At 22.0% G+C, this 27,693-nt stretch overlaps 9 protein-coding genes across 9 annotated transcripts; 4 read left to right on the top strand and 5 right to left on the bottom strand.

Annotated features, from left to right (window-relative positions):
* Positions 1–2,664: 2,664 nt before the first annotated feature.
* Positions 2,665–3,426, bottom strand: SRAE_2000143100 (Hypothetical protein; the record flags this gene model as incomplete). The annotated part of the gene is made up of 2 exons (XM_024652383.1): positions 2,665–3,259; positions 3,305–3,426. 2 exons carry the CDS (start codon positions 3,424–3,426, stop codon positions 2,665–2,667), a joined length of 717 nt encoding a protein of 238 aa, XP_024505965.1.
* A 318-nt stretch (positions 3,427–3,744) lies between these two features.
* On the bottom strand, positions 3,745–5,595 carry SRAE_2000143000 (Hypothetical protein; the record flags this gene model as incomplete). The annotated part of the gene is made up of 3 exons (XM_024652382.1): positions 3,745–4,526; positions 4,672–5,224; positions 5,272–5,595. The coding sequence occupies 3 exons, from the start codon at positions 5,593–5,595 to the stop codon at positions 3,745–3,747; spliced, it is 1,659 nt and encodes a 552-aa protein (XP_024505964.1).
* A 3,166-nt stretch (positions 5,596–8,761) lies between these two features.
* On the bottom strand, positions 8,762–9,795 carry SRAE_2000142900 (Annexin family and Annexin repeat-containing protein; the record flags this gene model as incomplete). Its single annotated transcript, XM_024652381.1, has 2 exons — positions 8,762–9,574; positions 9,640–9,795. 2 exons carry the CDS (start codon positions 9,793–9,795, stop codon positions 8,762–8,764), a joined length of 969 nt encoding a protein of 322 aa, XP_024505963.1.
* Positions 9,796–11,887: 2,092 nt separating this feature from the next.
* Positions 11,888–13,966, top strand: SRAE_2000142800 (Zinc finger, LIM-type domain-containing protein; the record flags this gene model as incomplete). Its single annotated transcript, XM_024652380.1, has 6 exons — positions 11,888–11,939; positions 11,996–12,344; positions 12,742–12,895; positions 12,943–13,347; positions 13,501–13,716; positions 13,895–13,966. 6 exons carry the CDS (start codon positions 11,888–11,890, stop codon positions 13,964–13,966), a joined length of 1,248 nt encoding a protein of 415 aa, XP_024505962.1.
* Positions 13,967–14,615: 649 nt separating this feature from the next.
* Positions 14,616–15,720, top strand: SRAE_2000142700 (Thioredoxin-like protein 1; the record flags this gene model as incomplete). The annotated part of the gene is made up of 4 exons (XM_024652379.1): positions 14,616–14,710; positions 14,757–15,511; positions 15,596–15,628; positions 15,692–15,720. 4 exons carry the CDS (start codon positions 14,616–14,618, stop codon positions 15,718–15,720), a joined length of 912 nt encoding a protein of 303 aa, XP_024505961.1.
* Positions 15,721–16,671: 951 nt separating this feature from the next.
* SRAE_2000142600 (Protein kinase domain and Serine/threonine-/dual specificity protein kinase, catalytic domain and Protein kinase-like domain-containing protein) lies at positions 16,672–17,885 on the top strand (the record flags this gene model as incomplete). Its single annotated transcript, XM_024652378.1, has 3 exons — positions 16,672–16,988; positions 17,032–17,137; positions 17,181–17,885. The coding sequence occupies 3 exons, from the start codon at positions 16,672–16,674 to the stop codon at positions 17,883–17,885; spliced, it is 1,128 nt and encodes a 375-aa protein (XP_024505960.1).
* A 254-nt stretch (positions 17,886–18,139) lies between these two features.
* On the bottom strand, positions 18,140–19,188 carry SRAE_2000142500 (Hypothetical protein; the record flags this gene model as incomplete). Its single annotated transcript, XM_024652377.1, has 2 exons — positions 18,140–18,528; positions 18,576–19,188. The coding sequence occupies 2 exons, from the start codon at positions 19,186–19,188 to the stop codon at positions 18,140–18,142; spliced, it is 1,002 nt and encodes a 333-aa protein (XP_024505959.1).
* A 939-nt stretch (positions 19,189–20,127) lies between these two features.
* SRAE_2000142400 (Hypothetical protein) lies at positions 20,128–22,295 on the bottom strand (the record flags this gene model as incomplete). The annotated part of the gene is made up of 3 exons (XM_024652376.1): positions 20,128–21,921; positions 21,964–22,162; positions 22,201–22,295. 3 exons carry the CDS (start codon positions 22,293–22,295, stop codon positions 20,128–20,130), a joined length of 2,088 nt encoding a protein of 695 aa, XP_024505958.1.
* A 2,285-nt stretch (positions 22,296–24,580) lies between these two features.
* On the top strand, positions 24,581–25,827 carry SRAE_2000142300 (Rhodanese-like domain-containing protein; the record flags this gene model as incomplete). The annotated part of the gene is made up of 5 exons (XM_024652375.1): positions 24,581–24,630; positions 24,673–24,698; positions 24,892–25,272; positions 25,333–25,567; positions 25,614–25,827. The coding sequence occupies 5 exons, from the start codon at positions 24,581–24,583 to the stop codon at positions 25,825–25,827; spliced, it is 906 nt and encodes a 301-aa protein (XP_024505957.1).
* Between the last annotated feature and the right edge of the window lie 1,866 nt (positions 25,828–27,693).

The following is a 27,693-nucleotide window of genomic DNA, read 5'->3' as shown; positions in this document are numbered from 1 at the left end:
GTACCGTACGTTGAAAACATTTTTTTGTTTTCAGTGGTTCTTGAGATATGAAACTTGGTACTTTTTCGCGCGTAATCCATTGTCATCATTTTTTTATATCTCGCAAGTACTTAAAGTTATAAAAAAATTTTGAAGGTAGACCCCACTTGAAAACTCATTCAAAATAAATTGCAGAAATCTGATTGCATTTATCTTAATTTTGAAGCAAGATATGAACAAAGGCGGAAATTTTTCTTAAATATTCATTGTTCCCGACTTTTCAGTATCTTAGCAAATAATGAGCCTATGAATATGGGACTAGTTTCATTCGATTTTTATTTAAAAGTAGGTCTAGAATATTAATTTTCATAGCTGTAACATTATTTTTTCAGAGATATAAAAATTGGCTGAAAAATTTCTAGATTTCTGATTTATCCTCTAAAAATGCTACCAAAAATGAACAACTTTTTTTGGAATTTGAATATGCTACTATACTCATTCGATAGCTCTTGAAATGGGATGAATTTTGAATATAATCAACAATATTCTAAAATTAAAATTTCATGAGTTATAAGCTATCAAAGTTGAAGGCGAAATTGGGAAATATTTTTATGTAAATTTCAACGTCCATGATGCAATGAGATATTTTAAATATAAACAGATGATTCTAGAGCGGTTTTTTACGAGAAATTCATTAAACGTATTCATATCTTCATAGGACTTCTAAAAATGAAGATATGATAAGAAATATGTTTAAAAAAAAGTTTTAAGAATCTAGCGATAACTTAAGTTAATGGAGTCACAGGTTCATGAAATTTGTTGCGCTGTGCTTCTTTCATAATTTAAAGTATACCCTACGTTGAAAAGATTTTAAAATTTTCATCCTTTATTGAGATTTGAAACTTGGTACTTTTTCGCGCGTAATCCATTGTCATCATTTTTTTATATATCGCAAGTACTTAAAGATATAAAAAAATTTTGAAGGTAGACCCTATTTGAAAACTCATTTGAAGACGATTGCAGAAATCTAATTTTATTTATCATGATTTTGAAGGAAGATAAGACCAAGGGCGGAAATTTTTCTAAAATATTCATTGTTCCTGACTTTTCAGTATTTCAGCAAATACTTATCCTATGAAGGTGGGATTAGTTTTATTCAATTTCTATTTAAAGGTAGGCAATGAATTTTAATTTTCAAATCTATAACATTATTATTTTCAATGCTATAAAAATTATCTGAAAATATTCTTAATTTCTGACTTCACCTAATAACTTGTGACAAAAAACAACAACTTTTTTTAGAATTTAAATATGCCACTATATTCATTTGATAGCCTTTGAAACCGAATAAATTTTTAGAATAATTAATAATTGCTTGATTTTAAAGTCTCTTGTGTATTGGAAATTTTTTTTGAAAATCCGAATATTAAATATATGTATAATTTTTTTTTAAAATACAATAATGATTTTAAAAATTATGTCTTAATAAAAATTTTATTGAAAAATCTACTACCAATTTTCTTAATTTTATTTTAATTTATTTATATGATAACTTTGGTTATTTATTAAAAAAATTTTTTTTTTAAATTTGAATATAATGAAAAAAATTTTCTAAAACTTTTCTAACTGTTTATCAATTATCAAATGTTCAACTTACTATATTTTTATATATTTAACAATTTTGAAGATATAAAAAAATAATGACAAAAGAATAAGCGTAAAAAAGTGCCAAGAATGTATCTAAAGAGATATCGAAAGCTCTGAAATCTATTTAACGTGAGTTGTACATAAAATTGTGAAATTAATCTATTGCATTAAGTTTCATTCGTTTACGAGACTTTTAACTTAAGTTATTTGCACATTTTTGAAAAAATTTTAACATTTGTATTTTGTATCATATTTAAAATTAGACAAGTTCTATGGAAATGAAACTCAGTCAAATTAATATATTATTAAAAAGTAATATAAAATTTTTATTTTTTTTTTAAATTTTTTGATTTCATCTTTGAAAGTGGTTTTTTTTAAAAATATTTAATATTCTTGCTTTAATTTTTGACCTATTACAACTTCTAAAAGTTTATATTTTTTTTTGTATGAGTGATTTTTCAAAATTTATTATTTTTTAAAGGTTATTAAATGTGTATGATTCTGTTTATTAATTCAAAAAAAAATGTTGTATAATACTTGTATTAAAGGCTAATTCAAAAATTTAAAATCTTGACAGTGAATTCTGAATGTCTAAAAATTGTTGATGTATCTTTATTGATGAATCTTATTTTAAGCTAATTGTTAAAGAAAAATCAATTGACATAACTTTTATTCTCACGTGATAAGTTTCAATTGATATATTCTGAACAAATATAATAATAAATTTTCTAGAAAAGTCATTGACTTTGATTATATCTAATCTAAAAAAATAATAACAAAATTGTATTTTTCATTCATCATCTTTTAACTTTAAATATAGAATTTATAATTTTTAAAGATAATAATATAAAACAATAACAAAAAAAATTTAATAGATATGAAAACTTTTTTTTAAATAATAACTATAGCTACAACATATTTTATTGTTTTTAAAATAACAATGATAATGATTATATATTTATTAATATTGATCTAATAAACTATCTACAACTAAAACCCTTTGTTATCAAATAAACAGTTTCTCTTTTAAAATATTGTCTATATTCTTGTTATATCATCAATAACAAAAGACATTTTGAAATCTTTTAATATTGTTGATCCATATATTGTAACAAGAGGCATATCCAATTCATAGGGATAACAAATTATCCAATCTAATGCTTTTTTATATTCTTTATTAACATCAAAGTCTTCTTTAATAAAATAGACTCCATCTTGAATTATTTTTAGAGGATCTTTTTTAGGAAAGAGTGTTTTTATTATTTCCCTTGGAGTAGCTTTTAAAGGATTAAGTTCAACATCAATTCTTTTCAGAATTCCATCATACTTCTCATTTTGTACATATGATCTAATGTAAATTTTAATTTCAACTAATATAATTTTAGTTTGTGTTGTTGTATTATTTAAAGCTTTGTAGTTTACACTATTATCTGTTAAACAATTTTTATTGAATGATTCAGAAGGTAAAGATGATTCTGAGGTAGAAATTGAGACATTACAATTGGAATCGTTTTTTCTAAAGGTACCAGATACTTTTGAGTAATTTGAACTATTACCAAATGATGAAGAACTATCAGAATCAACAACTAAGTTATCAGGTATTTCAAATTCAATACTCAAAATAATATTTTCTCTAAAATAATTTTTAATATAATATGCAAATAAATATTCAACTTACTTACAATCTTTTGACAATGATCTATTACATGAATAGCCAACAATTTCTTTTTTGTACTTTAATAATGTTAATGCTTTTTCTAAGCATTTTATTTTTTTAATTTGTTCAGTTTTTTCACTCATTATAAGCTAAAAGTTTAACAAAGTATTCAATTTTTATATATCATTAATTTCTTATTTTAATAAATTTATTTAAATTTATATTATTTTATTTAAATTTTCTGTTTAATAAATTTAAAATATTATAATGATAAAATATTCTTGAACAATATAATTTTGAATAATAAAAATTCTAAATTCTAAATTAAAATAATAGATTAATTTACAAAAAATATTTTTCTTTAGTTTCAATTTACGAAAATATATATTAATTAAAAAAAAATAAAATATTTTATTAATTTTTCCACTTTATGTACAAGAAAAATTATCAATTGATATTTATTAGACATCTGAAGAAATACCAGGTAAAATTTGTTTTTCAGATTTTTTTTCTTTTGTTGAATTACTTACTATTTCATTGGTAAATTTTGGTTTACCATTTTCATCGTAACTTATTATAATCTCTGAATTAATATGATACGTCTGTGGTTGAATTTTTCCATCCGGTCCTGGTGGAGGGTTAGGTGGTATAATTATTCTCTGTGGTATAGTAAAGCCTTTTTCGAGATCTGCTAATGATAATGTTGGATAATTATTTAAATTTTTTGAATCTTCATCGTTTGAATGATATTGCCGGGATGGTGATCGATGTTTAGAACATGATCGATGTCGAGGTTTATGATAGCTACGTGAACGTCGATGATGTGAACAATGAGTATCATCATGATCATATATATAATCACTATTTTTATCTCTACATATATTTGTAAATGTAGATTCAGTATGAAAAGAAGGATTATACGTTAATTCACTATCAAAATCTTCAGAATCATGATAGTGTTTTCTCTTTTCACTATGATGACATTTTTTATGCTTTCTATGACGATGTTTATGTTTTTTTTTACAATTGTCATAATGTTTACATTTATGATGTCTATGTTCAATTTCCTGTTCATGTAGACTTCTCATAGTTGATGCTTCAGCACTTGCAGGTAATTCTTCAAAATCTTCTACATATGGCATTGGTGGATCAGCTGGTGTTGAATAATCATTATGATAATGTGGAGTTCTACTAGGTTTTGTATCAAAACCACCATCATCTTCATATTCTCTTTTTTGATATCCTATAATAAATTAAAAATAATAATAATAAATAATTAAACATATAAAAAAAATTTAACTGGACACTTGAAGGTTAAAAAAAAATTTTTTTCAAAAAGGATAAAAAAAAATAGACAAGGATACTTTAAATAATATTAGCCTAAGTACCTATTGGCATATTATTATCATTTTGATTTGAAGTCAAATCAGTAGTACTCTTAACCCATTCTAGCAACCTTGATTCTTCTAAATTATTTTTTCTATACTTATCCATATGAATAAGTTTACTATTACCTTTCTCATATCTTATATTATCATCATAGACCTTTCTTTGTTTTTGTGATTTCCTAAAAGTTCCATTAGGATAATAAGATTTATTTTGATCATCATATTCTTCATCTTCTATAGCATCAATATCATAAGGATGTTTTTTTGGTGGAACAGAATAATCTTTTTTCATTGATGGATAATTAAATGCATCATTTTCTAATGATAACATTCGTTTTTCATATACTTTTCTTTCTTTTCCAATTCTATAATAAAATACAAGAATAACCAGAAAGCAGTATAAATTTATGACAACACCAAAAATTTCAATTATTGTAAGAACTATCCAATAATCACGTACATCACCTGCCCACCATGTTATACAATATGCTAAAGAAGATAAAATAGAAAAAAGCATACATGGAAACCATGGCCAAATTAAATAACGTGATAACTAAAATAATAAAATAGATAATATAATATAATCATTTAATAACATACAGTATGTATTCCATATATCAAGGCTACTGAAGCAAATAACAAGAAAAATGATACAATTGCACAGATGATTTGACAAACAAACAATCCAATATAATATCTTTCTTCTGGTGATTGCCAGTAACTTTCATAATAAGAAGGTATATCAAATCTTCCATATGTATTATAGTTTGGTAACAGGTTATTTGCTGCTCTATCTTTTTCATATTTTATGGCTGCCAGTTGCCAACCAAAAATACCCAATTGAACAATAGAAAATATAAAACTCCATATTGCTATAGAAATAGAACCATCTTTTAAACGGCAACAACATGGATTAGCTCCCATCACATTAAAAATTTATTATAAAATTCACGTCATCAGAACATAAAACACTTTTTTTTTTTTTGAAAGTATAAATAGATTTTTAATTATATTTTAAATATTTATTAAAGAAGAAATATATAGAGGAAAAATAAAATTTTCTAAAATAATCAATTTAATAAAGTATAAATAAAGTGTATCAAGATGATTATAATATAATATACTTATCAATATAATATTTAAAATTAACTTTATATTTATTATCATTTATTATTACTTTTTATTAACTAATATATTTTATAATATTAATAAAATATATAAGGTATTCTTTTCTAAATTATTTATAGTATAGATTTTAAATAATCAATTTTTAATGATGAATCTGTTTGTTATACATTAATATTTTTAGTTTTGTATAGTAAAAAATATTAATATATAAAATATTTTAAATAAAATCATATGTTCTAATATATTAAATCAACAAAATAAATATAAAGTTCTGAGTAAGTTGTAATGTTTAATAATAATTATTTATATTTACAAAATTATAATAAAATATTTAAAAAGATACTGTTTAATAATTAGAAAATGTTATCTTTTTAATTAATAATAAAATATATATATTTTTTTTCTTCCTATTATTATAAATATAAAAATAAATAAAGTAATAATATATAAAATAACTTAAAAGACGAGTATTGTATAGAAATATGTTCATAAAAAGTCTTTACTTAATCTATATCACGTTTTAACTCTTTTTCTATTTGAAGACAATACTAGTAAAATCAACAATAATATGATAACATTTAACATTATCTGTCAGTAAGAATATACTTTTAGCTAACCAAGTAACGTATCTCACATACACATTTGATTTACCTATTTTATATTATTGTAAGGTATATTTCTTTTTGTCACTACAAAACAGACATTTTAAGTAAAGTTAAGAATAATAAAATTCAAAGAATAATTATTACCATCTATCTATATCATTTATGTTTGCGCAAATAAAATAAATGTATATATATATAAATATATATATATATATATATATATGTAAATGTAATAACAATATAATCAGGACGGCAATAATATAAGCAAAAAGATACTAAAGCTGAATAGTATATATATATATATAATATTTATATATAAAAATAAAATAGGTCTACCAATATTATAAAGATTAAATAATATTATTAAAAACCTTTCCATATCAGATTATTTATAAATAAATTCTTTTTATATTAGTTAAAATATTAAAATATCCAAAGAAGGATATTTGTTAATGATATATTATATATCATTTTCAATTCTATTTTCTATATATATATATATATATTTTATTTAATAACTTATCTTCATTTGTAAAATGAACAATTTTATTTAACAGTTGGTCAACGGTACCCATATTACTTTTTAAATAAATTATTAAAATGGTTACTACACCTAATTATCATATTCCCATTATCTGGAAAAGTATTGATGCATATACATATGTATATCTTTAATGCCAATTATTTACTACAAATAGAGATTAAATTTTAAATCATTATAGTATTGGCCAAAATAATATATATTCATATATTTATAAAGAAAATAAACATTTTATCTTTTTAATAAATATAATTGTTACAATTAACTATTTTAAAAGTTATATAGTGATATTAACAAAGATGACAAATATTTTATATATTACGATTGAGTCATAATTTTTGTAGAGAAATAAATGATTAATTCTTTTTTCCTCAATATGATACTAATAAAATTGTTAACAATATTTTTACTTTTTCTTTTTTTAAGCTTTCTTTAAAAATTTATACAAAAAAAAAGAAGATAAATTATAATATTTTTATTAAAAAAAAATTATTATATTAGTATTAGATAATATTTTTAATATAATAAAATTTGTATATTATTATAAAATCAATTATATTTAATTTTTTTTTACATTTTAAATTAAAAATAAATTATGTTTAAAATTATTATTTCAATAATTTTAATAATTTTTTTAATTAATTATATTTCATGTATAAGATGTTTGTTTGGGCAAACTTTAAAATTAGAAAGAATAAAAATATCTGATTTTACATATCCTTTATTAAGAAAATCATGCGAAAAACATGTCAAAAGTTGTATAAATGCAACAATGTATTTTCAAAAATATAATATTACAATATTAAAATTTGATTGTGATAAAGATAATGAATGTTCAAATTTTGTTGATAATTTTTGTATGCCAACATCTTTTAATAATAAAACTAAAGGAGAAATATGTTGTTGTAGTACAAGAGAAAATTGTAACATTAGAAATTGATATCTTTTTTTTTATTAATAAAATTTTTTTTGTATAATTTTTTTAAATTTAATAAAATACTTTATTTTTTTTTGTAATAATTTTATAAATAATTTAATCTTGTCATTTGGTAATTGGTAACAAAATTTAAAATGTAAGAAAAAAAATTAATTGAAATATATTAACATATACATTTTGACAATATTTATCAAATCGAAGGACATATATTGTCATTGAAATGAATTATTAACAACTTTATAAATATATTTTAATACCTTATTTATATAAAAAAAAATTTAGTTTACATCTTTTTTCTTTTTCTAATAATTTTTGGTATATCAAAGAATATTTAGTAAATTTAAAATGTTAACATATACATATAAAAATATTTTGAGTTAATTAAATAATTAGAAAGTATACAAATATTGAGCAAATATATACTTTAAGACATTACAAAAAGTTTTATTATAATAATATATTTACTTTCTTTTACAATAATATCCAATGAAAATTATATTTGGATTTAAAAATACAGTTTATTTGAATAAAAAAGTAGGAAAAATAAGGTACTTATAAATTTTGTTTAAAATGAAATTTATATGATGAAAAACAAAAGTTAACTTTTATAAATGTATCATTATTACATTACTATTTTATCATTTGATCTAGGTAAACATTTATATTAGAAGTGTCATAAAAACGACAATCATGACAATCATTTAAAAATATTTTCATTATAGAAAATATGAATCATTCTATAATACAAACAAAAACTTCTAAGATTTTATGTATATGAGATATTGTCTTAGAAATAAATTGTTATTTAAAAAAAAAAATTTTTTATGAATATGTATATAAAAAAATAGAAAATTAAAATCATTTTAAAAAAAAATCCTCTTAATTTCCAGATAATATTGATAAAAGAGCATTTTTATAATGTCCACTAGTTTCTCCTTTAATAGCATCAGCCAAAGTAACTCCATATTTTTTTTCATATGCCAAAGCAATATCTTTTAAATCAATTTCACTTCTTGAAACAATAATTCTAATTAAAGTTTTATCTTTTGTTCCCAATCCTTTCATTGAATTGTAAAGAGATGTCGCAAAATATTCAGGAGTATTTCTGGCTACAGATACAATAGAAAGAATAGCATTTTTTAAATCACCAGAAAATTCATTTTCAATTGCTTTTTCAATTGAATGATTAGAAATTAATTCATATTCTCTAAAAATATTATCTAATTGACAGTATGATCTTGTTGCAAGAATTTGTATAAAACTAGATTCATCTGTTCCAAGTTTTTGTTCTCCTGCTCTATATAAATTACGGGCATCTTTATTTGCTGAAAGGTGATTCTCATCAGTACAGTCAGGTCTTTGTCCCTGGAGAATAGCAACAAGAATATTTTGAAAATATCCTGAGGTATCATTAATAATATCACTTTCAAGATCTCTTCCATATTTTTGTCGGTAGACTGTCTTAATTTTATACAATTCTTCATTATTTCTAGAACATAAAATATCAACTAAAACATTTTCATCAGTTCCCAAACCAGAGATTGCTTTATGAAGTTCCACAACATCATATTCAACTTTTGGTATCATCAAAGCAACAATCAAATCTTCAAAATCACTTCTTAATTCACTTTTAAGATCACTTATAAGATCTCTTCCAAAATGATTTTTGTATGTTTCAGCAATCTCCTGTCTCTAAATAATTATTTTATTTAATTAAATAAAAAAAAAACTATATTTTTTCATTATATCTAACTTACTTGATAATTAGATCTTTTACATAAAATTCTTATAATAGAATCTTCATTTGTTCCAAAACCTTTCATGGCATTTCTTAATGCTTCAGCATCCTGAACAGGTTGAAAATTACCATAATTTTGTATAGTTGGTCTTTTATGGGCATGAATAGTTTTCATTGTAAAAATAGTAAATTTATATCTTAAAAATATTAAAATTATTATTAAAATGTTAAAAGAGAACTTATTTTAAAGTATTTCATTAGAATATCAACATAAATATGTTATATTATATAAAAACCAACATCACAAAACTAGTCATTACATAAAATGGTGTACCTGATAAAAAATTTTTGCATTTAAATATTGTAAACATTTATAGAAATAGGTGAGTCATTTTTGAAATTTTTCCCAATAGATTGATGTATCATTATTTTTGTAATAATATAATGAAGAAAAAAAAAAGTTATAATTACATTCTATATACAAATATGATTATTAATAATTATTTTGATTTAATCATTGAATAAATAACTTTTTTTTTGTCTATTTTTTAAATTAATAATTTTTTTTCATTTAATATTTTAAATATCAATTTAAAGATTATTTTATGTTATTGTAAAAAAGAATTGTTATTAAATTTGTTTTAATATATTACATAAACATATTTATTTATTTAAATATTTTTTTAAAATAAATATTTTAATAAAAAAATAAAAATAAAGGTAAAAGTTATTATTTATAATATGTAAATTTTTTGTCATTTTCAAAGGACAAATAATAAATCAGATTTCCAACTCATGTATTGAAACAGTATCTTGAAAGGAAAGCATCTTTTTCTACATGAATATAGTTAGCAGTAAGAATCTATCACATACTTATTTATTAATCTTATAAATTTCTTTTTTTTAAAATATTGACATTTATTATCATATAAATTATTTTTCTCTGAATGTTTGGTTAAATTTTCTAGAATCAAAAAAGTTTTACCATTAGTAAAGAAATATACTATCTTTTTAATTAATTAAAAAGTGATTTTTTTTATATTTATTATTTATTGACAAAATCTTTATTATCAAATAAAGATAATTATTTGGATAGCTATTTTTTTTTTATTTAAAATGGAAGGATTGGGTAAGTTGTTTTGAAATTATATATTTATATATCTTTATTCATTAAAATAAAAATTATAAATTTGATAGTTCAAATAAAAATATTATTGTGTATTGGTTAATAGTTATGATTTTGATATATATATGTAAAAACCAGATTTATTTATTCATTATTAACAAATTCTTTATATATATTTATTATTAATAAGTTAAAATTATTTTCAAAAAACATTTAGTTATATAATATAAACTTTTAAAGTTAATCATAAAAAAATTTATAATATTTTTTTAACAATATATAAATAATATTTTTTTTTACTACTAATTTAAAAGAAAACAAATCATAACTCTTTTATTAACTTTTTTTTTATTTAAATTTTTTTAATAATATTATAATAATAAAAAAAAAGAGATAACATTAGTTTAAAACAAAAGTTTTATTATAAAAAATACTTTTGCCAAAATTAAAAAAAAAAATTAAATATCATTTTATCTTAAACATTTAGTATATAGGTGGAAAAAATTTTTATCAATGACTATGAGATTTATATATCATTTATTTGTTATAAAATAATCTAATAATTTATATAATGAAATAACATTGTGCTAACATTCTTAAATATTCTTGATTTTTATTTTCTCTCTAACAATATATATATATATTTAAAAAATAGTATACTATCTTCACAACCACACATAAGAATAATTTTATTTAATTTACCATTAAATAATTTTCATTTTCTCTTATTCTTTTTGACTTAGTTAAACTTCTACTAATCAAAAATTGTGCTAAGTATCTTTAACATACAATTTAAAGCATTTTTATTGTTAAATCTTTTCTTCTTATCATTCAAGTCACGTAATTTCAAGTTTATGTTGAAAATGAATATGCAAATAAAAGAGTTTTGTTTGTTAGTAAGAATTTACTGCAACTCTACTATAATTTGTTATTTTTGAGTTGGCGTCTGTATGTGTATCAATCATAGAAGAGTAATATAGTGTAATGGATAAAGTGTAAAAATTTATGTTTTGTATTAAAAATAGTTTGGAAAGATATTTGTTTGATGTTTATTTATTTACCATATTAATTGTAATATAACTTTTTATCTTGTAGTTTGTTTTCTCTCTCTTTTTTTTTGAGGCAATAATATTTTCAAAAAATGCCGACCCAAAATGGGGATCAATTTGTTGAGGCTGTTAGACCAGCCTTAGGTAAATAAAATATTTTGTAATTATCCAAAAATAATAAAAAAAAATTTTATTTTTAGAAGCTTTGTTATCTGACTTACAATTGACAACAGAAGTTTTGAGAAAAGCTTCACATCGTAATCAGGAGGATCTCCAGTCAATGGATCGTTTGGAGTCACTTCAAAGAAGTAGATCATCATCAAGGCAAAGAATTAATCATGATAATGACATTGATCCAATATATCAAGAACAACACATAAGAGAAACAAAATCAGCAACTCCTAAACATGGTTTAGAAAATTTAGAACAACTATTAAATGATTACTCTGATAAAAGGAAAAGCAGAACAGATAATGATCAACGAGAACCTAGTGTTCATTCAAATAACAAATATGGAACTTTAGGAAACAATTATGATGATAGAAACAGGTATTTAAAAAAAATAAAAATCTTTTTTTTTTCCCCAAAATTTATATATAATAGAAATTTCTGTTATATATATATTTATGTTCTTTTTAAAAAATCACTTTACTTTCTTATATTTGATTTTAACAATAAGTGAGGTATGTGCAGTAAGTAAAACACGATATTTAAGCATCTTTTTTCACTATATATTTAGACGTTAAAATATAGATATAAAGTTTTTTATCAAACAAATCTCTTAACAAATAAATCATTTTATTTATTTAGTTTAGCTTAAGTATAAAATTTTAACTTTGTCCGGTAGTTATATACATTTTTAAAAATAATTATCATTTTTCAAAAATTGAAACATTTATTTTTTTTTTCAATAAATATTTTAATTAAAAATGGAAATGTATCATAGTTATTATAGTTCACGTCAAAATTTAAATTCTCATCATAATGTTGGACAGTATAATTCAATGATTGGAAGCATTAATAGTGATATAAATAAACATGGAGTTCATACTATTCCTAAAGGTGATTGTGCCGGATGTGATAAACCAATTATTGGACAGGTAAATTTATTTTAATAATTATATGTATATATGTCTTTTTTTTTTAGGTTGTAATTGCTTTAGGTAAAATGTGGCATCCAGAACATTATGTATGTTGTCATTGTGGTGAAGAACTTGGACATAGGATATTTTTTGAAAGAGCAGGGAAAGCATACTGTGAACATGATTATCATGAATTATTTTCTCCTAGATGTGCAGCTTGTCAGGGTCCTATTAAAGATAGATGTGTTACAGCAATGGGTAAAACATTTCATACAGAACATTTTGTTTGTGTTGAATGTAAAGGTGATTTTGGTATTGATGGATATCATGAAAAAGATGGATTGCCATATTGTAAAACTGACTTTTTTAGATTATATGGCCCAAAATGTAAAGGTTGTAGAAATCCAATACAGCAAAACTTTATTACAGCACTAGGTACCCATTGGCATCCTGGTTGTTTTGTCTGCCAAGTAAGTTTTATTATTATTATTATTTTTTGCTAAATATTTATATACTAACATTATTGCATCTAAATTGTTTTAATGCAAAATTGTTAGTCCTGTTTTTAATATTTTAACAAGAATGTGTCCTTTGTCATAAAATGTGTTTTTAATATATTTTAGGATTGTTCAGCACCATTTACTCACGGTTCATTTTTTGACTACAATGGTGTTCCATATTGTGAACATCATTATCACCAACATAAAGGTTCTCTTTGTTCTGTTTGTAATGGTCCAATTCTTGGGCGTTGTGTCAGTGCAATGGGTGTAAAATTTCATCCAGAACATTTTTGCTGTTCATACTGTAATAAACAACTTTCAAAAGGAACATTTAAAGAAGTTAGTGGAAAAACATTTTGTCAAAAATGCTATGAAAAAACTCATCCAACGTTACAATATTACAATTAAGCATGACATTAAAAAACTTAATATCTCATTGTAACATAATCTAAGCATGAACTAGTAACGTTGTTTAATGTAACTCAACAAGTAAAAATATTTCAACAAATTTTTTTAGGCTAATGAACACTTTGAAAAATTATGCCCATGCAATGTTACATATTTTGAAGAAGATGAAGAATATATGTAAGAGAACGCTACTATTCAGTTTTGTTAGCGCCATTTTTTTTTTAAAATAAAAATATGTAAATAAATTTTTGTTTATTTTTAATAATTTAATTATAATTTTTTTTAAAGAGTCTTAAAAAAATATATTTCAAAAATTTTTCATTTAATACTTTTAAATATCAAAATAATTAGTATAATAATAAAAACTACTAATTTTAAAAGTAAGAAATATTTTTTTACAAATTTATTAAAACAAAAAAAGATAATAAAGAAATATATAATAAATTAAGTTATTAATTACTTATTTATTATAAATATTAATTTAATGTGTGTTTTATTTATAAAAAATATTAATTTAAACATAAATATTATTATTTATTTAGCATTTTTTTATTCAATTAATAAAACAAAATATATCTTTTAATGTAAATAAATCATATCAGCAAAATTAAATTTCTTTTTCACCATGATAAAAAAGTATTTTGTTTTATTTTAATTTTTAAATCTATTTTTTTCATCCAAAAAATGTATAATATAATAATTTATACTATCCTGCAATTTTATAGTAAAATGTCGGTTTTGGTTGGAAAACTTTTGGTGTATTATTACTACTAATAGAAAAAAGATTTACTTATAATAATCATTATTTATTATTTACACCAAATTGCATTATGCCTGTTCACCATGTCAAAGTTGATTCAGAACTTACTGATATTTTAGGGAAAGCTAAAGCAACTCCTGTAATTGTTGATTTCTTTGCTATCTGGTATGTTTTCTTAGCCACGTAAACTAATTTTAATAATTATATTTAGGTGTGGACCATGTAATATGATTGCTCCAACATTTGAAAGCTTATCCAATAAGTATTTAAATGTAAAATTTGTCAAAGTTGATGTTGATAAATGTAAAGGATCAGCTATGGCTCATGGAGTTCAAGCAATGCCTACCTTTATAATGTTTCTTAATGGTACTAAACAAGAAGTATTGAAGGGTGCAAATCCAGGTGCATTAGAGCAGTTGATTGCAAAATTTTCTAATGCAACTCCAAGTGAAGAATCTCTTGTTCCTGGTCAAAATGATTTGAAGCAATTTATTAATAAGAAAGGATTAGAATGTTTGAATGAAGATGACAATCATACATTTTCTGATTTTATGGATGGAAAATGTGTTCTTAAAAGTGATTGTGATGAACAACTAATTATGAATATACCATTTAATGTTCCGGTGAAACTTCATTCAATATATTTTAAAGGATCTGGACCTAAAGCACCAAAAAGTGTAAAAATCTTTTCAAATGTTCCACATACAATAGATTTTGACAAGGCTCTTGCCTCTGAAGGTGTTCAGTCTTTTGATCTAGATGAAGCAAAATTAAGTGAAGGAGAAATTGTAACCTTACGTTATGTAAAATTTCAAAATGTTCAAAATATACAAATATTTATTGAAAACAATCATGGTGATGAAGATGTTACTGTTCTACAAGATTTAAAATTATTTGGAACACCTGTTACTGCCGTTGATATGACTAATTTTAAAAGAGTTGCTGGAAAAGCTGGTGAAGCTCATGGTTAAATATATTGTGAAGATTATTTAATTTAAATATCCTTAAAACTTTGAAGAAATATTATAAACATTAGTAGATCCTTCTCAGTTTCGATAGGACTTTTTTTTTTAATAAAAATAAGTAAGTAAAATTTTTTTATTAATTTTATGGTTTTAATGTCACTTTTCTAATTATTTATTTAAGTTATTATCATTTATTCAGATTTTGGCTAATTCTATTTGTAATGGATTTTTAATTTTTCTAAATAAATTTTTGTTTATTTTTTATTATGATATTTTTTAATTTCTAAAAAAGTTAGTATTTTTAAAGTTAAGAAAAAAATAATCAACATATATGTACCTTTAGATAAAAATATGTCTTAAACAAATATATAAGAATAATTAATAAAATTTTTCAAACAAAAGTAATTAAAATCAAATACCATGAAATTGTTAAAAGAGTCTTCAAGACTAGTTTATTAAGATTTGTAAAAAAAAAATCCTGTAATTAAAATTTTTTCTAAAGCAAAATAAAAAAGCTATATTTAAGGATAAGATTTTAAAAATGTATAAACTGATAATAAAAAGACTTATAAATAATAATGACCACAATCAGTAATGTACACGATTTATTGATATTAATTTTTAGATTAAAATTATTTTTAAGTGTTTAAAGATTAGTAAAGCTTATATTGACGAAATAATTTATAATCATGTTGTAGATATTATATTAATTCTTAACATTAGTCTTGTTTATAATACTTTTTAATATTGAAAACTGATAAGAAATAAACTTTTAAGTACAATAAACTATAGGGATATTATAAAATGTTTTATAAATCAACTAAAATATTCTATAAGTAAAAAAAGTTAATCGAGCTAAATATTAAAAAAAAAATATGTATTTTAAAAATGATATCATTCAAATATATTTATTTAAAAAAGTTTTATTCATTTTGCAATTTTTTTCTTATAAAAATTTGTGTCAAGTGATTTAATTGTTGAAATTATATTATTTATTTGAGATAAATTTTCATACAAATAATATTTTATATTTATGTTGTAATTTCCATTAATTGAATATTTTTTGTCTTTTAAAATTATTAATATTCAAATTATAAATTGATTTAAGCTCAAAAAAAAAAGAATGTAACACTAATCTTCATATAAATTAATTTAAAAAAAATGAATGATACGAGTAATGAATCATCGGATGAGATTCATAGCACATCACAAAATAATGTTAGTAGTGATTATTACTCAAATGATGAAGAAACAGTTTCATCAATAAAAGATTTTATTGCAGGAAATATTTCAATTTCTCCAATTGTGTTTAATCAAACAGATGACGAAATTATGGCATTTCATAAAGATTTTGTAACAACAGAAGAGACAGAAGAAATAGATACAGAAAATTTATGCCATAAAATAAATAATTTACATTCTTTTAATATTGGTAATGAATCTTGTAATCAAAAAACAAACAAAAGTAAAGAAATAAAGTAAGTATTTTTTTCCATTAAAATTTAATTCACAAACTTTTAGTTTTACAATGTCTGATTTTGTAATAGGTAAACCCATGGGATCAGGTCAATTTGGTAGAGTTTACCTAGCTAAAACAAGAAAAGAACAATTTATTTGTTGTTTAAAAGTATGTTTTTAAGATAAATATTTTGTATTATAAAGTCATTTAGATAATTAACATGAAAAAATTAAATGCCCATAAATATTATAAATTACTTGAAACAGAAATTACTAATCAACAACGTTTAAATCATCCAAACATTTTACAATTATATAATTGGTTTCAAAATAATAATAAAATTGTCCTTATTCTTGAATGTGCTTTATATGGATCAATGGCAAATGATATGAAGATGACTGAGAAAGGATATTATGATGCTAAAATTGCCTGTAAATATACTATTCAAGTTACTGATGCCCTGTCTTATTGTCATTCATTAAATGTTATACATAGAGATTTGAAAACAGAAAATATTTTATTAGATCATTATAAAAACATCAAATTATGTGATTTTGGTTGGAGTATAGAAACGAAAGATAAAAGAAAAACATTTTGTGGAACAGCAGAATACCTACCACCAGAGATGTTAATTGATAGGAGAGAAATTTCATATGGAAAAAAAGTTGATATATGGGCATTAGGAATTTTGATATTTGAGATGCTATCTGGAGATACACCATTTTCTGGAAATTCTGTAGAACATATTATATCTAGAATAAGAACTGGAAGATTTCATATGCCATGTAGTATTGATGGTGAGGCAAGAGATTTAATAAAAAAATTATTAAAAAGAAATCCGGAAAAAAGAATAAATTTTAATGATATCCTTAGTCATCCATGGATTCAAATATATTTTCCAAATGATAAAAGTTAAAGTTATTATGGTGAATCAGTAGATTAAATTAATAAATTATGACTAATTTTTATTTTAACAGCTTATTTTTTTATTGTCAAAATTAAATAAATATTTATTTTTAAAACTATAAAAAGTAATTATAAAGTTTGTTAAATTAGTAATTAAGAAATATTTTAAGCTAAAATAATCAATTAAAGATAAAAAAAAATTTTAATTATACAAAAATTTAAAATAATATTATATTATATAAAAAAATAAAGTTGATATTTATTTTAATGACTATGAAAAGCTTGAAAAAAGTTAGAAGATGGTCTGGAAAAATTCATTGTTTTTATATCTTCATCACTGGCAACACGAAGAGAAGAACAGGATTGTGGAATAATAATATATTTCATTGGATATTTTTTACAAGCATTTATAATAGATTCAAGAGACTTTCCAACAAATTCCATAATTTCAGATATTTGAGATGGAAGTTTAGATTCTAAATCAGAGAGACTAATAAGTTTTATATTTTTAAGCAAATTATTTTTTGTAATACCAACAGCAATCAATTCATTTCCAGCAATATAAGCTTTACTCCATGTATTGCAAAGTTCTCTACCATTTAAAATATGCATTAAATTATTTGTAGATACTCTAATTTCCATAAAATTATTATCTTTAAAAATACAATATAATTAAAAAAAAAAAATAAATTTGACTAACCTTTTGAATCACTGATAGAATTTATTGCATCAACTTCTCCCGTAAACATTACTTTTATTTTAGAATTTGAACGTTGAAATTCTCTAGTCTGTGTAACATAATATCCTTTACTTGAACTCATTGTAGAACTATTTTTATCAACTTTATTTGTACAGTATATCTTAAATTTTCTTTCCATATAGTCCCTTTCAATATCTTTTATTTCAATATTTTCTGAAATGTTTTGAACTTTCTCAATAAAAACAATTCCACTATACATAATTGCAACATAATCATATTTAAGAGTACCTCCAAATCGAACAAGCATTAAATCTCTTAAAAATTCACGATAACAAACAACATCAGAATGATCTGTTATATGTTGAAGTGAGAAACCAACAGTTTTATTTATATATGTTAGTATATCCCAATTACATGGAGTATGAATAAATTTTTGTTTTTTAGTATATTCTTCAATTCCTTCTGTAAGATTTACAGATGAACCATACAAATTTGGACGCGTATGAAATATAGGAAACAATTTTTCATCAAATATAAAAATGTTTTCTCCATTTTCTTCCTTCTCATTATAAAATGAAAAAAGTTTAGCTGGTCTGGAAATCTTGGACGACATTTTTAAAAAGTAAGTTAAATGATAATTTAAAAATGTAAAAACAATAGCAATGATAAGTCATTTCACCAAATAACTGTATAAAACTATAAAATTTCTATGATCTTTCTATTTGTATTATAGTTTCTTTATAAGATATTAATTAACTATTTTAAAATCACATAAATAAAAGAATAGAGTACATTATTTCAGCTTTAAATTTAAATTGTTAACAAATAATAAAAAAAACAATTGAGTTATTGTGAAAAAGTATGTTAGGATGTAAAATAGATAAAAGACTTTTGCTTTTAAATTATAATATCATTAAACATTTACAAATATATAAAAAAAAACTTTATAATCTTTTATAAAAAAATAATTTGAAAAATTATAGCATGATTATCGTAAGAATATTTTACATTAAATATTATACTGAATCTAAATTAATCTTTTAAGAAATTTCAAATATTTTAGAATACTTTTTTATAAAAGTAATAATCTACTTTATTTTTTAATTTACAAAAGATTTTTAACCTTATAGATCACAAGCATGGTCTTCATTCATTCTTAATGTTATAATATATATCAAAAATCATTAAATTTTAAATTATTTAAATTTTTATATGTAATTTAATTTTTAAAAATTTTAAAACTTTACAAAGTTAACATGACAATAAATGTTTTCTACTTTACATTTCAAAAATGAAATGTCCCTTTTTTAACGATACTCATTTTTCTCACAAATATGTTTTTTAAAAACTTATTCACAATAGAAATTTTTTATCTAACTTTTTTACCAAAGTGATTATCTATCTTAGAAAAATTAAAAAAGAACCCTTACATTCCATTTCACATATATTTTCATCTTAAACAACAATTCATGTCATAAATTCAATCAAAAAAGGATAATTTTTTATTTAGAAAAAAAAAAGACTTTTTTTAATTATACTTAAAATATCTTGATTATATTTCATCACTTTGACTTTTATTGTTAATGAATTGGAAAATATCCACGCTGGCATTACTTTCACTGACATGAGAATCCGATACATCAAAAAGAAATTCTTCATTTTTGGCTTTGGGCGGCTCTTCAGTTGCATTGAGATTTGATGGAGATAAAAGATGAACTCCAGATGTTTGTAACGGAGCTTGAATAGTAACATCTTTATCTGCAAATAATGAACATTTCTCTTCTTCAACAATAGGTTTAGAAATAAGATCTTCATCATCTCCCTTTATTTCTGATAAATCAAGATAAAATGAACACTCATCCATTTGCATTGGTTGGCTTCCTCTACATGGAGTTGAAGCTGTCATTAACGACGGTCTTGGAGCATTTTTCTGAGCTTTAAGTGTAACTGTGTCTTCATCAGCTTTTGTTGGAATTGTAAATGAGCCTTTAAAATCAAATGAATTTACGCTTCCATCGTTACTTCTCTTTCCACTACTAATAACGTCGCTTGTATAAAACTTAGAATCCTTAGTATCATTAGGTGATTGAAAAGATGATTCAACGACCTTAGGAACGTCTGGAATCTCAGGGATTTCAGGAACCTCAACAATTTTAGAAGGTTCGGAGGTATCAGAAACCGTTGGAACGCCATAGTCTCCAGAAAGTTGGGGAACCTCAAGATGTCCAAGAATTTCAGGAACCTCAAGAACTTCTTTATTATTGGAAGTTTCAGGGACTACAAGAATCTCAGAAGCCTTTGGAGTTTCAGGAACTTCAGGAATATGTTCGTAAGTTTTTTCTTCAACATCCATTACATCTTCTTCGACAGATTTCTCAACTGAATTTTCAATTAAAATATCTTCCTCTTCTATGACTGTTGAAATATTACCGACTAAGTCAGTATGATTCCTCATATAATTAGTTTTCTTCCTCAATGGAGAACGACCTACATCATCCTCTAAAATATCATCTATATCACCAGTCTGATCTACATATACCTGAGTTCGTGTTAAATTTTCATCTTCAAAAACTGAAAACTCTTTATCTTGAAACGTTTTTTTTTCTGCAAGTAAAACATCACTCCTGGTACGCTTTAAATCTACTGGTTTTGGCGTAAAAAACTCTGGAGGTGGCAAAGTTGAATCAAGAGTAAATCCTGCAATTGACGAAGCATCTTGTGGAGGTAATGTTTCAGAAAAAGCACTAACAAGTTTATTTGAAATATTAGTACAAAATGAAATCGTTTCTAAATTATAAGTATCTCCTAACTTCTTTTTACCTTCATCCTTTAAAAATGACGGCTCTTTGAGAACGTTATCGGTAAAATTTATAATCGTGGAACGACTTATGTCTAATGAGACATTTTCCTTACCCTCGGATGAGTCAATAGGCGAATTAAAAGATAAGTTGGGAGAATTTTTTTCGTCAATTTTATCAATTATTCCTTCACAACAATCTTCAACTTTATCAAAATCAGGATAAAGAACATTCTTATACTTTGACAAAAAAACTTCAACATACGATACATCTTTATGTTCCTTAAACAAATGGTAGACGATTGGCACTTGAGGATTTAAGCCAGAATTGGCCAGATTTTCAAACTTAACTAACTCCTCTACATCTTTAAATCCCTCCCCTAATCCAATTTTTGCACAATTTACTACCGTTTTTAAGTCACAAAGCTCAGACTCAGTGGCAAAAATCCTTCCAAAATAAATGAAAAAAGGAATATAATCACTTAGTTCACCTGTTTTCCAAATGTTGTCAAAAAATTGAATTTTTGTCATCCTTGTGGATTCTTTAATCTAAAAGAATAATAATTTATAGTAGAAAATACTTTAACATACAAGTTCAAGATATAAGAAAAACATATACTTTTTGTCTTCATCAGATTTATATATGATTTCTTTGTATTGAGCACGAGATTTATGAACTGCACCTCTGAAGTCACATAGATCAAAGTTTTTAAAAGTTTTAGCAAAATGTAAAATAAGTTGTGCTCCATTTTTAAAGGCTTTGGAACGATCTTTACCTTCTTTAAAGATACTAAAGAAAACATTACATATTTGTTCAAAAAAACGTACCTTAGAACCTTATTGTATTTAGATTTTGAATCCATCTCATCCAAAGCTCTATCAAAATCTACTTCCTCTTTATATACAAAATCATATTCATCCATTCTGATTTTAAAAAAAAAATGGAAAGCTATAAAATACCTTGATAGGAATAATTTTAAAAAATTGATAAATTAATAAGGCAGAAAGATTGTCAAATCTACAAAGCAACCCACAAATAAAACATTAAAAGACAGTGTACACGATTAAATAAATGAAATGCGCGGTAAATTAAAAATTGGAATTAAGTATACTTATATAGTTTTATCACCACAGTAGTGAAGTAATAATAATTCTACTACGTACGCTTTAGAAAATAAACCAGTGATTCGATAACTACTTTGTGACAATAATACTAACTTTTACTTTTTTTTTAGAAATCATATAAAAAAATTCAAAAAAAAAATTAATGTTTTTTAATATTAAGGGTGTCGCAAAAAAAATTATAATTTACAATTCAAATATTCTAATTCAAATTAAAATCATGGAACAGTTTATGAAAATAGAATTAATTAAATTTTATAAATAGTATTAATTTACTTTTTGTTGTTATTTTTCCATTTATAACATACTTGATTTAAAAGATGACATTTCTAATTGGTGGTAATCAAAAAAAAATCATTCAATATACAAATTAATCGAGAACTGTTTTTGTCAAAAATTTACGCTTTTTAAAAGATATAACATCCCAAAAGAATTTATAATCTATTTTGTAATTTCCCATATTTTTCTAATTCAAAATTTCACTTACTGCATTTGTTAGTATGCTTTTTATACTTTTAACAGTAAATATATAATATTTTTATTATGTTATTTTTTTTAAATTAAAAACCAAGAAAAAAAATTATTTTAATTATACATATATTTAATCAAATTTAAGCAATATATTTTTTCTCTAATTGAGATTGAAAACTTTCATTTGGTTAATTATTTCTAACATCTTAATTGTATGTTCAAATTTTGCCTGATTAACAACATTTTAAACAAAGGTAAATAAAAAGTAGTACTGAGAATGTTTATATTATAATTTAAAATAGGACATAGACAATTAAATTGAATTTTTGTTAGTTATCCAATTATTCTACAAAATAAAATCTTTCAGATACAGAGATTATTCTATGTATTCTTTATCTTCCAACAAATAAATCTAAAATTTGTATTAAATAGTTAAAAGATCAATAATCAATTTTCATTTCATTAAAATTATATAAAGATGAATGAATACAAAAATATACTACAAAATCCTTGCATGTAAAAATATTTGAGGAAAAAGATCAAAATTTGTATAATAAATATTTAACTTCAGAAAAAAGTCGTTTTTTAAGGTTCCTGTAGACTTAAAGTAATTATCTTTTCATTATAGTTTTTTATTAGATAATTATTTAATTTTATGATTCATTGTCATTGTACTTATTTTATGAAATAATTTCACATTTAAATAATTAAAAACTAAAACACCAACAATCAATTTTTGATATTAAACAAAAAAATTCAATAATGATAGTATTCAAATCTACAATATAACATTTAAAAGTTTATTTTTCACATTAACGTTTATTCATATATAAAATTTTCTCACTCATATATAATGTGATTTACGTCCTAAATAGGTTTTCACTTAGTAGAAACAATGGTTTATATGAGTTGAAAAAAAACATTGAGTTCAATTCTTCATTTACAATTAAATTATATCTATATTCCAAAGCGTACTTTAAAGCAGCTGATGCACTTTATACTTTAATAAATAAAAAAAATTTTATTTTTTAACTATAAGATTTAAATTTTTCCAAAAATAATGAGTATTATCAAAGCATTTCATTATTCTACAAAACATTATACTAATTTTAATCTATTGTTGCCAAATAAACTATTAGATTATATGTTAATTGATCATTGCTATAAAATATATTTATTTAGTTTTTTCAAACTATTAAGTATTATCTTTAAAATACAAAATTGCATATTTTTTCATTTTAAAGAATTTTTAGAATGTTTTATAGAAATAAAGAATATGTTCCAGATATATTAAAAATTTTTGCATATGATATCTTTGTGACTTGTGTTTTGGTTTCTCACACCTTATAGTACTATTCCTTATTCAGAGGGAATTTTCTCTCTTAAAATTAATTAAATAATTAAACATTCAATAATTTAACATTGTCATAGTAAATCTTTTAAAAGTATTAATTGATTCTCATCATCTTATATTTATATGAATAATATATAATAGTATTATTTCACGATCATATAATAATGTTCTCCTGTTAATATAAGGTAATATATATTAAAGAAGATTCAATATACTAACTTAAAAGTATAGTTCTACTTTCTCATAATCAATTGAATAACAATGAATATGTCATATTTAATGTTAAAGACATTAACTCTTTTTATCGTTATGTAACCTTTTATGTCATTACACCTTATTTGATAGTAATTCAGAGGTTATAAATATTTTAACCTTTGTGGTAAGCTAAAAAAAGTGTTACAATTAACAATGAAAAAATTTATTCCCAGAGGGTTATTGTCATTTTTTATAAACAAATAGTTTTATGCTTTTATTGTGGTTAACTTTGTTTTTAGTTACCCTCTTGGTATTTATCTTTTAATTAGTATTTTTTTAAAATTTAATTTTTAGAAAATAATTTTTCATTTTTTCAGATATAACAATGTTCACAATTAAGTATAAATCACAGGAAAATGAAAACGATGATTCTAGTGATAAAGGACTAGGACATAAAAGTGGAGAAAGCAGTTGTTCTACCACTATATTTAAAAGAGATTTGGTCACTTCTCAAAATATAAGAGACATTCAAACAGTGGTAAAAGTGGTTCGTTCAGCAAAGAATAATTATAATGATGGTGAATTTCAAAGTAAAATTTCTACAACAAGATTAAATAGAAATTTAACAGGTTCATCATTTTCTTCACATCTAGTTGAAACTAGTACAAATCCAATTCGTATGAAAAGAATGGCACCATTGAGAGATAGTGAGAATAGTAGTGTGAAGCGTTTTAAATTAAGCCAAGAGCTAATTAAATGTAAATTACCAGTGATTTGTTCTTCTAATTCTGCCCTTGATTTTGATAAGATATCTGTAGATACTTTAATTGAAACCATGAAAACTTATGGGGAAAGAAATTTTAATGATAAATTTATTATAGTCGATTGCAGATTTCCATATCAATATAATGCAGGGCATATAAAAGGTGCTATTAATTTATACGATATTAGCGAAGTACGAAACATTTTCTTTCCTGCAAATATGAGAAAATTTGCTCAAGTAAGAAGGAAAGTTCCAATATTTTATTACACATTAACAAAAGCGCCTGAAATGTAAGTTTTTTTTTTCTAAATTTTTAGTTTTAAATAATAATTTTAGAATAAGGAAGATACGTGAATATGATAGACAAAAAAAAGTTTATGAAAATATTTATTTATTAGATGGTGGATATGAAAAATTTTATGAAGAAGAAAAATCTAAAGAATTTTGTGATCCCTATGGGTACATAGAACCAAATTTCTTGTTGTACTTAAAAGATAAAAATGAGATGAACAAAAAGAAAATAAGAAAAGTAAAGCGATTTTATGAATAATAAAAAAAAAAGATCAACACTATCTAGTTTTTGTGAGATTATTTTTTTCTTAAACAAAACTAGGGAAAAAATGTAAGATTTTTTTTACAAAATAAAAAAGAATAGAAACTTTTTTCGTTATTTATGCTGTTTGAATGTCAATTTTTTAATTAATTGTATTTTATAGTAAGTTTTTAATTTTTTTTTATTTTAAACAACTTATATTTACAGACAGAAACAGAATATTTTTTTATTTAAGATATTTATTTTGTTTAGAAAAATGTATCTAAGTATATTAAATATTATTCATGATCTCTATTATTGAAACTTACTACGCTTTTCTTTGTAATATTTTTTTTTGTTTTTTATAGTAATTTATTATTTCTCACTATATAAATTTTAATTATAATGTTATTTTTAATTTTTTTAAAAAGTACTCTTTTTAAAGTTGGAGAAAAATTTTAGATTTATTTTTTTTTTCACGTTTATAGTATTCATGAGTATTTCAACAACAAATTGTAGAAAATAAACGTCATTTACCAAAAGGTCAAATATGTATAAACTCAAAAAAGGTAATTGATTATTTACTGAAAAACAGAAAAAAAAACATTTTTGTTACGAGTAAGGCATAGATTTTCCTGCAAAAGTAGATTTTTTACTATTTTGTTCAAATATTATTTTATAGAAAAATAATTCTAACGATATCACCAAGTATATTGACATATTTTCATCATGATACATTAAGAAAATTACATGATAATATAAAATATTTCATTATACTTAATTGTTTATTAATTTTAGAAACCGTATACAAATAAAAGAAATGCCATGGATTTTTTTATAGGAAATGATTCATTTAAAAGAATAATGTGCTTAATAGGATGAAGACAAAAATTTTATTTAGGGAAAAATGATTAATACAATCATAAAAGACATTTCTTATTGAAGTAAAATTGAATTGAAAAATAATACATATTTTTAACATATGAAACTAGATTTTGTCGTAACTAAAAAGTGACAATAGTTATTTATATTATATATTCAAATTTATATACTTTTATTAAAGTTATTATAAATTAACAGATAAAAGAAGATTAATATTTATTTCTTTATTATAAATTATTTATTAAAATTCTATTTAAAAATATATATTTTCTATAGTGATTTTGTAAATATCAAAAACTTTAAAAATAACTTGAAAATATTAATATTTAACTTGATTAATGTTAATATTTAACCTTTAAAATATTTTTTATATAAAATATTGAAAGTTTCCATCATATGATAACCCTTATAGTTTATATATTTTATTTTTGTTAAATTAAAATTTCATACAACCGATAAACATTTAAAGATTCATCAAATTTTTTTTCTTATTTTTAAATAATTTTTTTATACATAATAAGTCTTAAAATAATATTATTTTAAAAATAATCTTTCTTTATGGAATAAAAAGTACATTTTTGATTTTATAAGATATGTAAGATTATTTTTCTTTGTTCTAACTATAAATGTGATATAAATAAATATTGTATTTAAACAACTTTCAATAAAATATTAAGACAAAGCAAGGACATAAATAACTTATGATTGCAAAGTGTACTTTATTTAAACAATAAAATGTACTTTCCAGATTAAACTTCATATTTTATATAAAAAAATGCTAAAACTTTAACAAATAATTTTTATATAAATAATTTTTTTTTTTAATTGAACTTTTACTAAAATAAGTTTTATATATTGACATCAAATAATTTATATCATTGAGAGATCAAAAATTATTTGTAAATTGTTTTTTTTTATTTTCTATAAAAATTATCAATATTTAAATTACATTATTTTTATTAAGAAATTTTTTCTTAGTTTAAAAAGATTATAAACTAAATG

This window comes from Strongyloides ratti (assembly GCF_001040885.1).
Source record: "Strongyloides ratti genome assembly S_ratti_ED321, chromosome : 2".
Taxonomy (NCBI): domain Eukaryota; kingdom Metazoa; phylum Nematoda; class Chromadorea; order Rhabditida; family Strongyloididae; genus Strongyloides; species Strongyloides ratti.
Note: the sequence above shows the minus strand (reverse complement) of the source record. Positions and strands in the feature narration are given on the sequence as shown.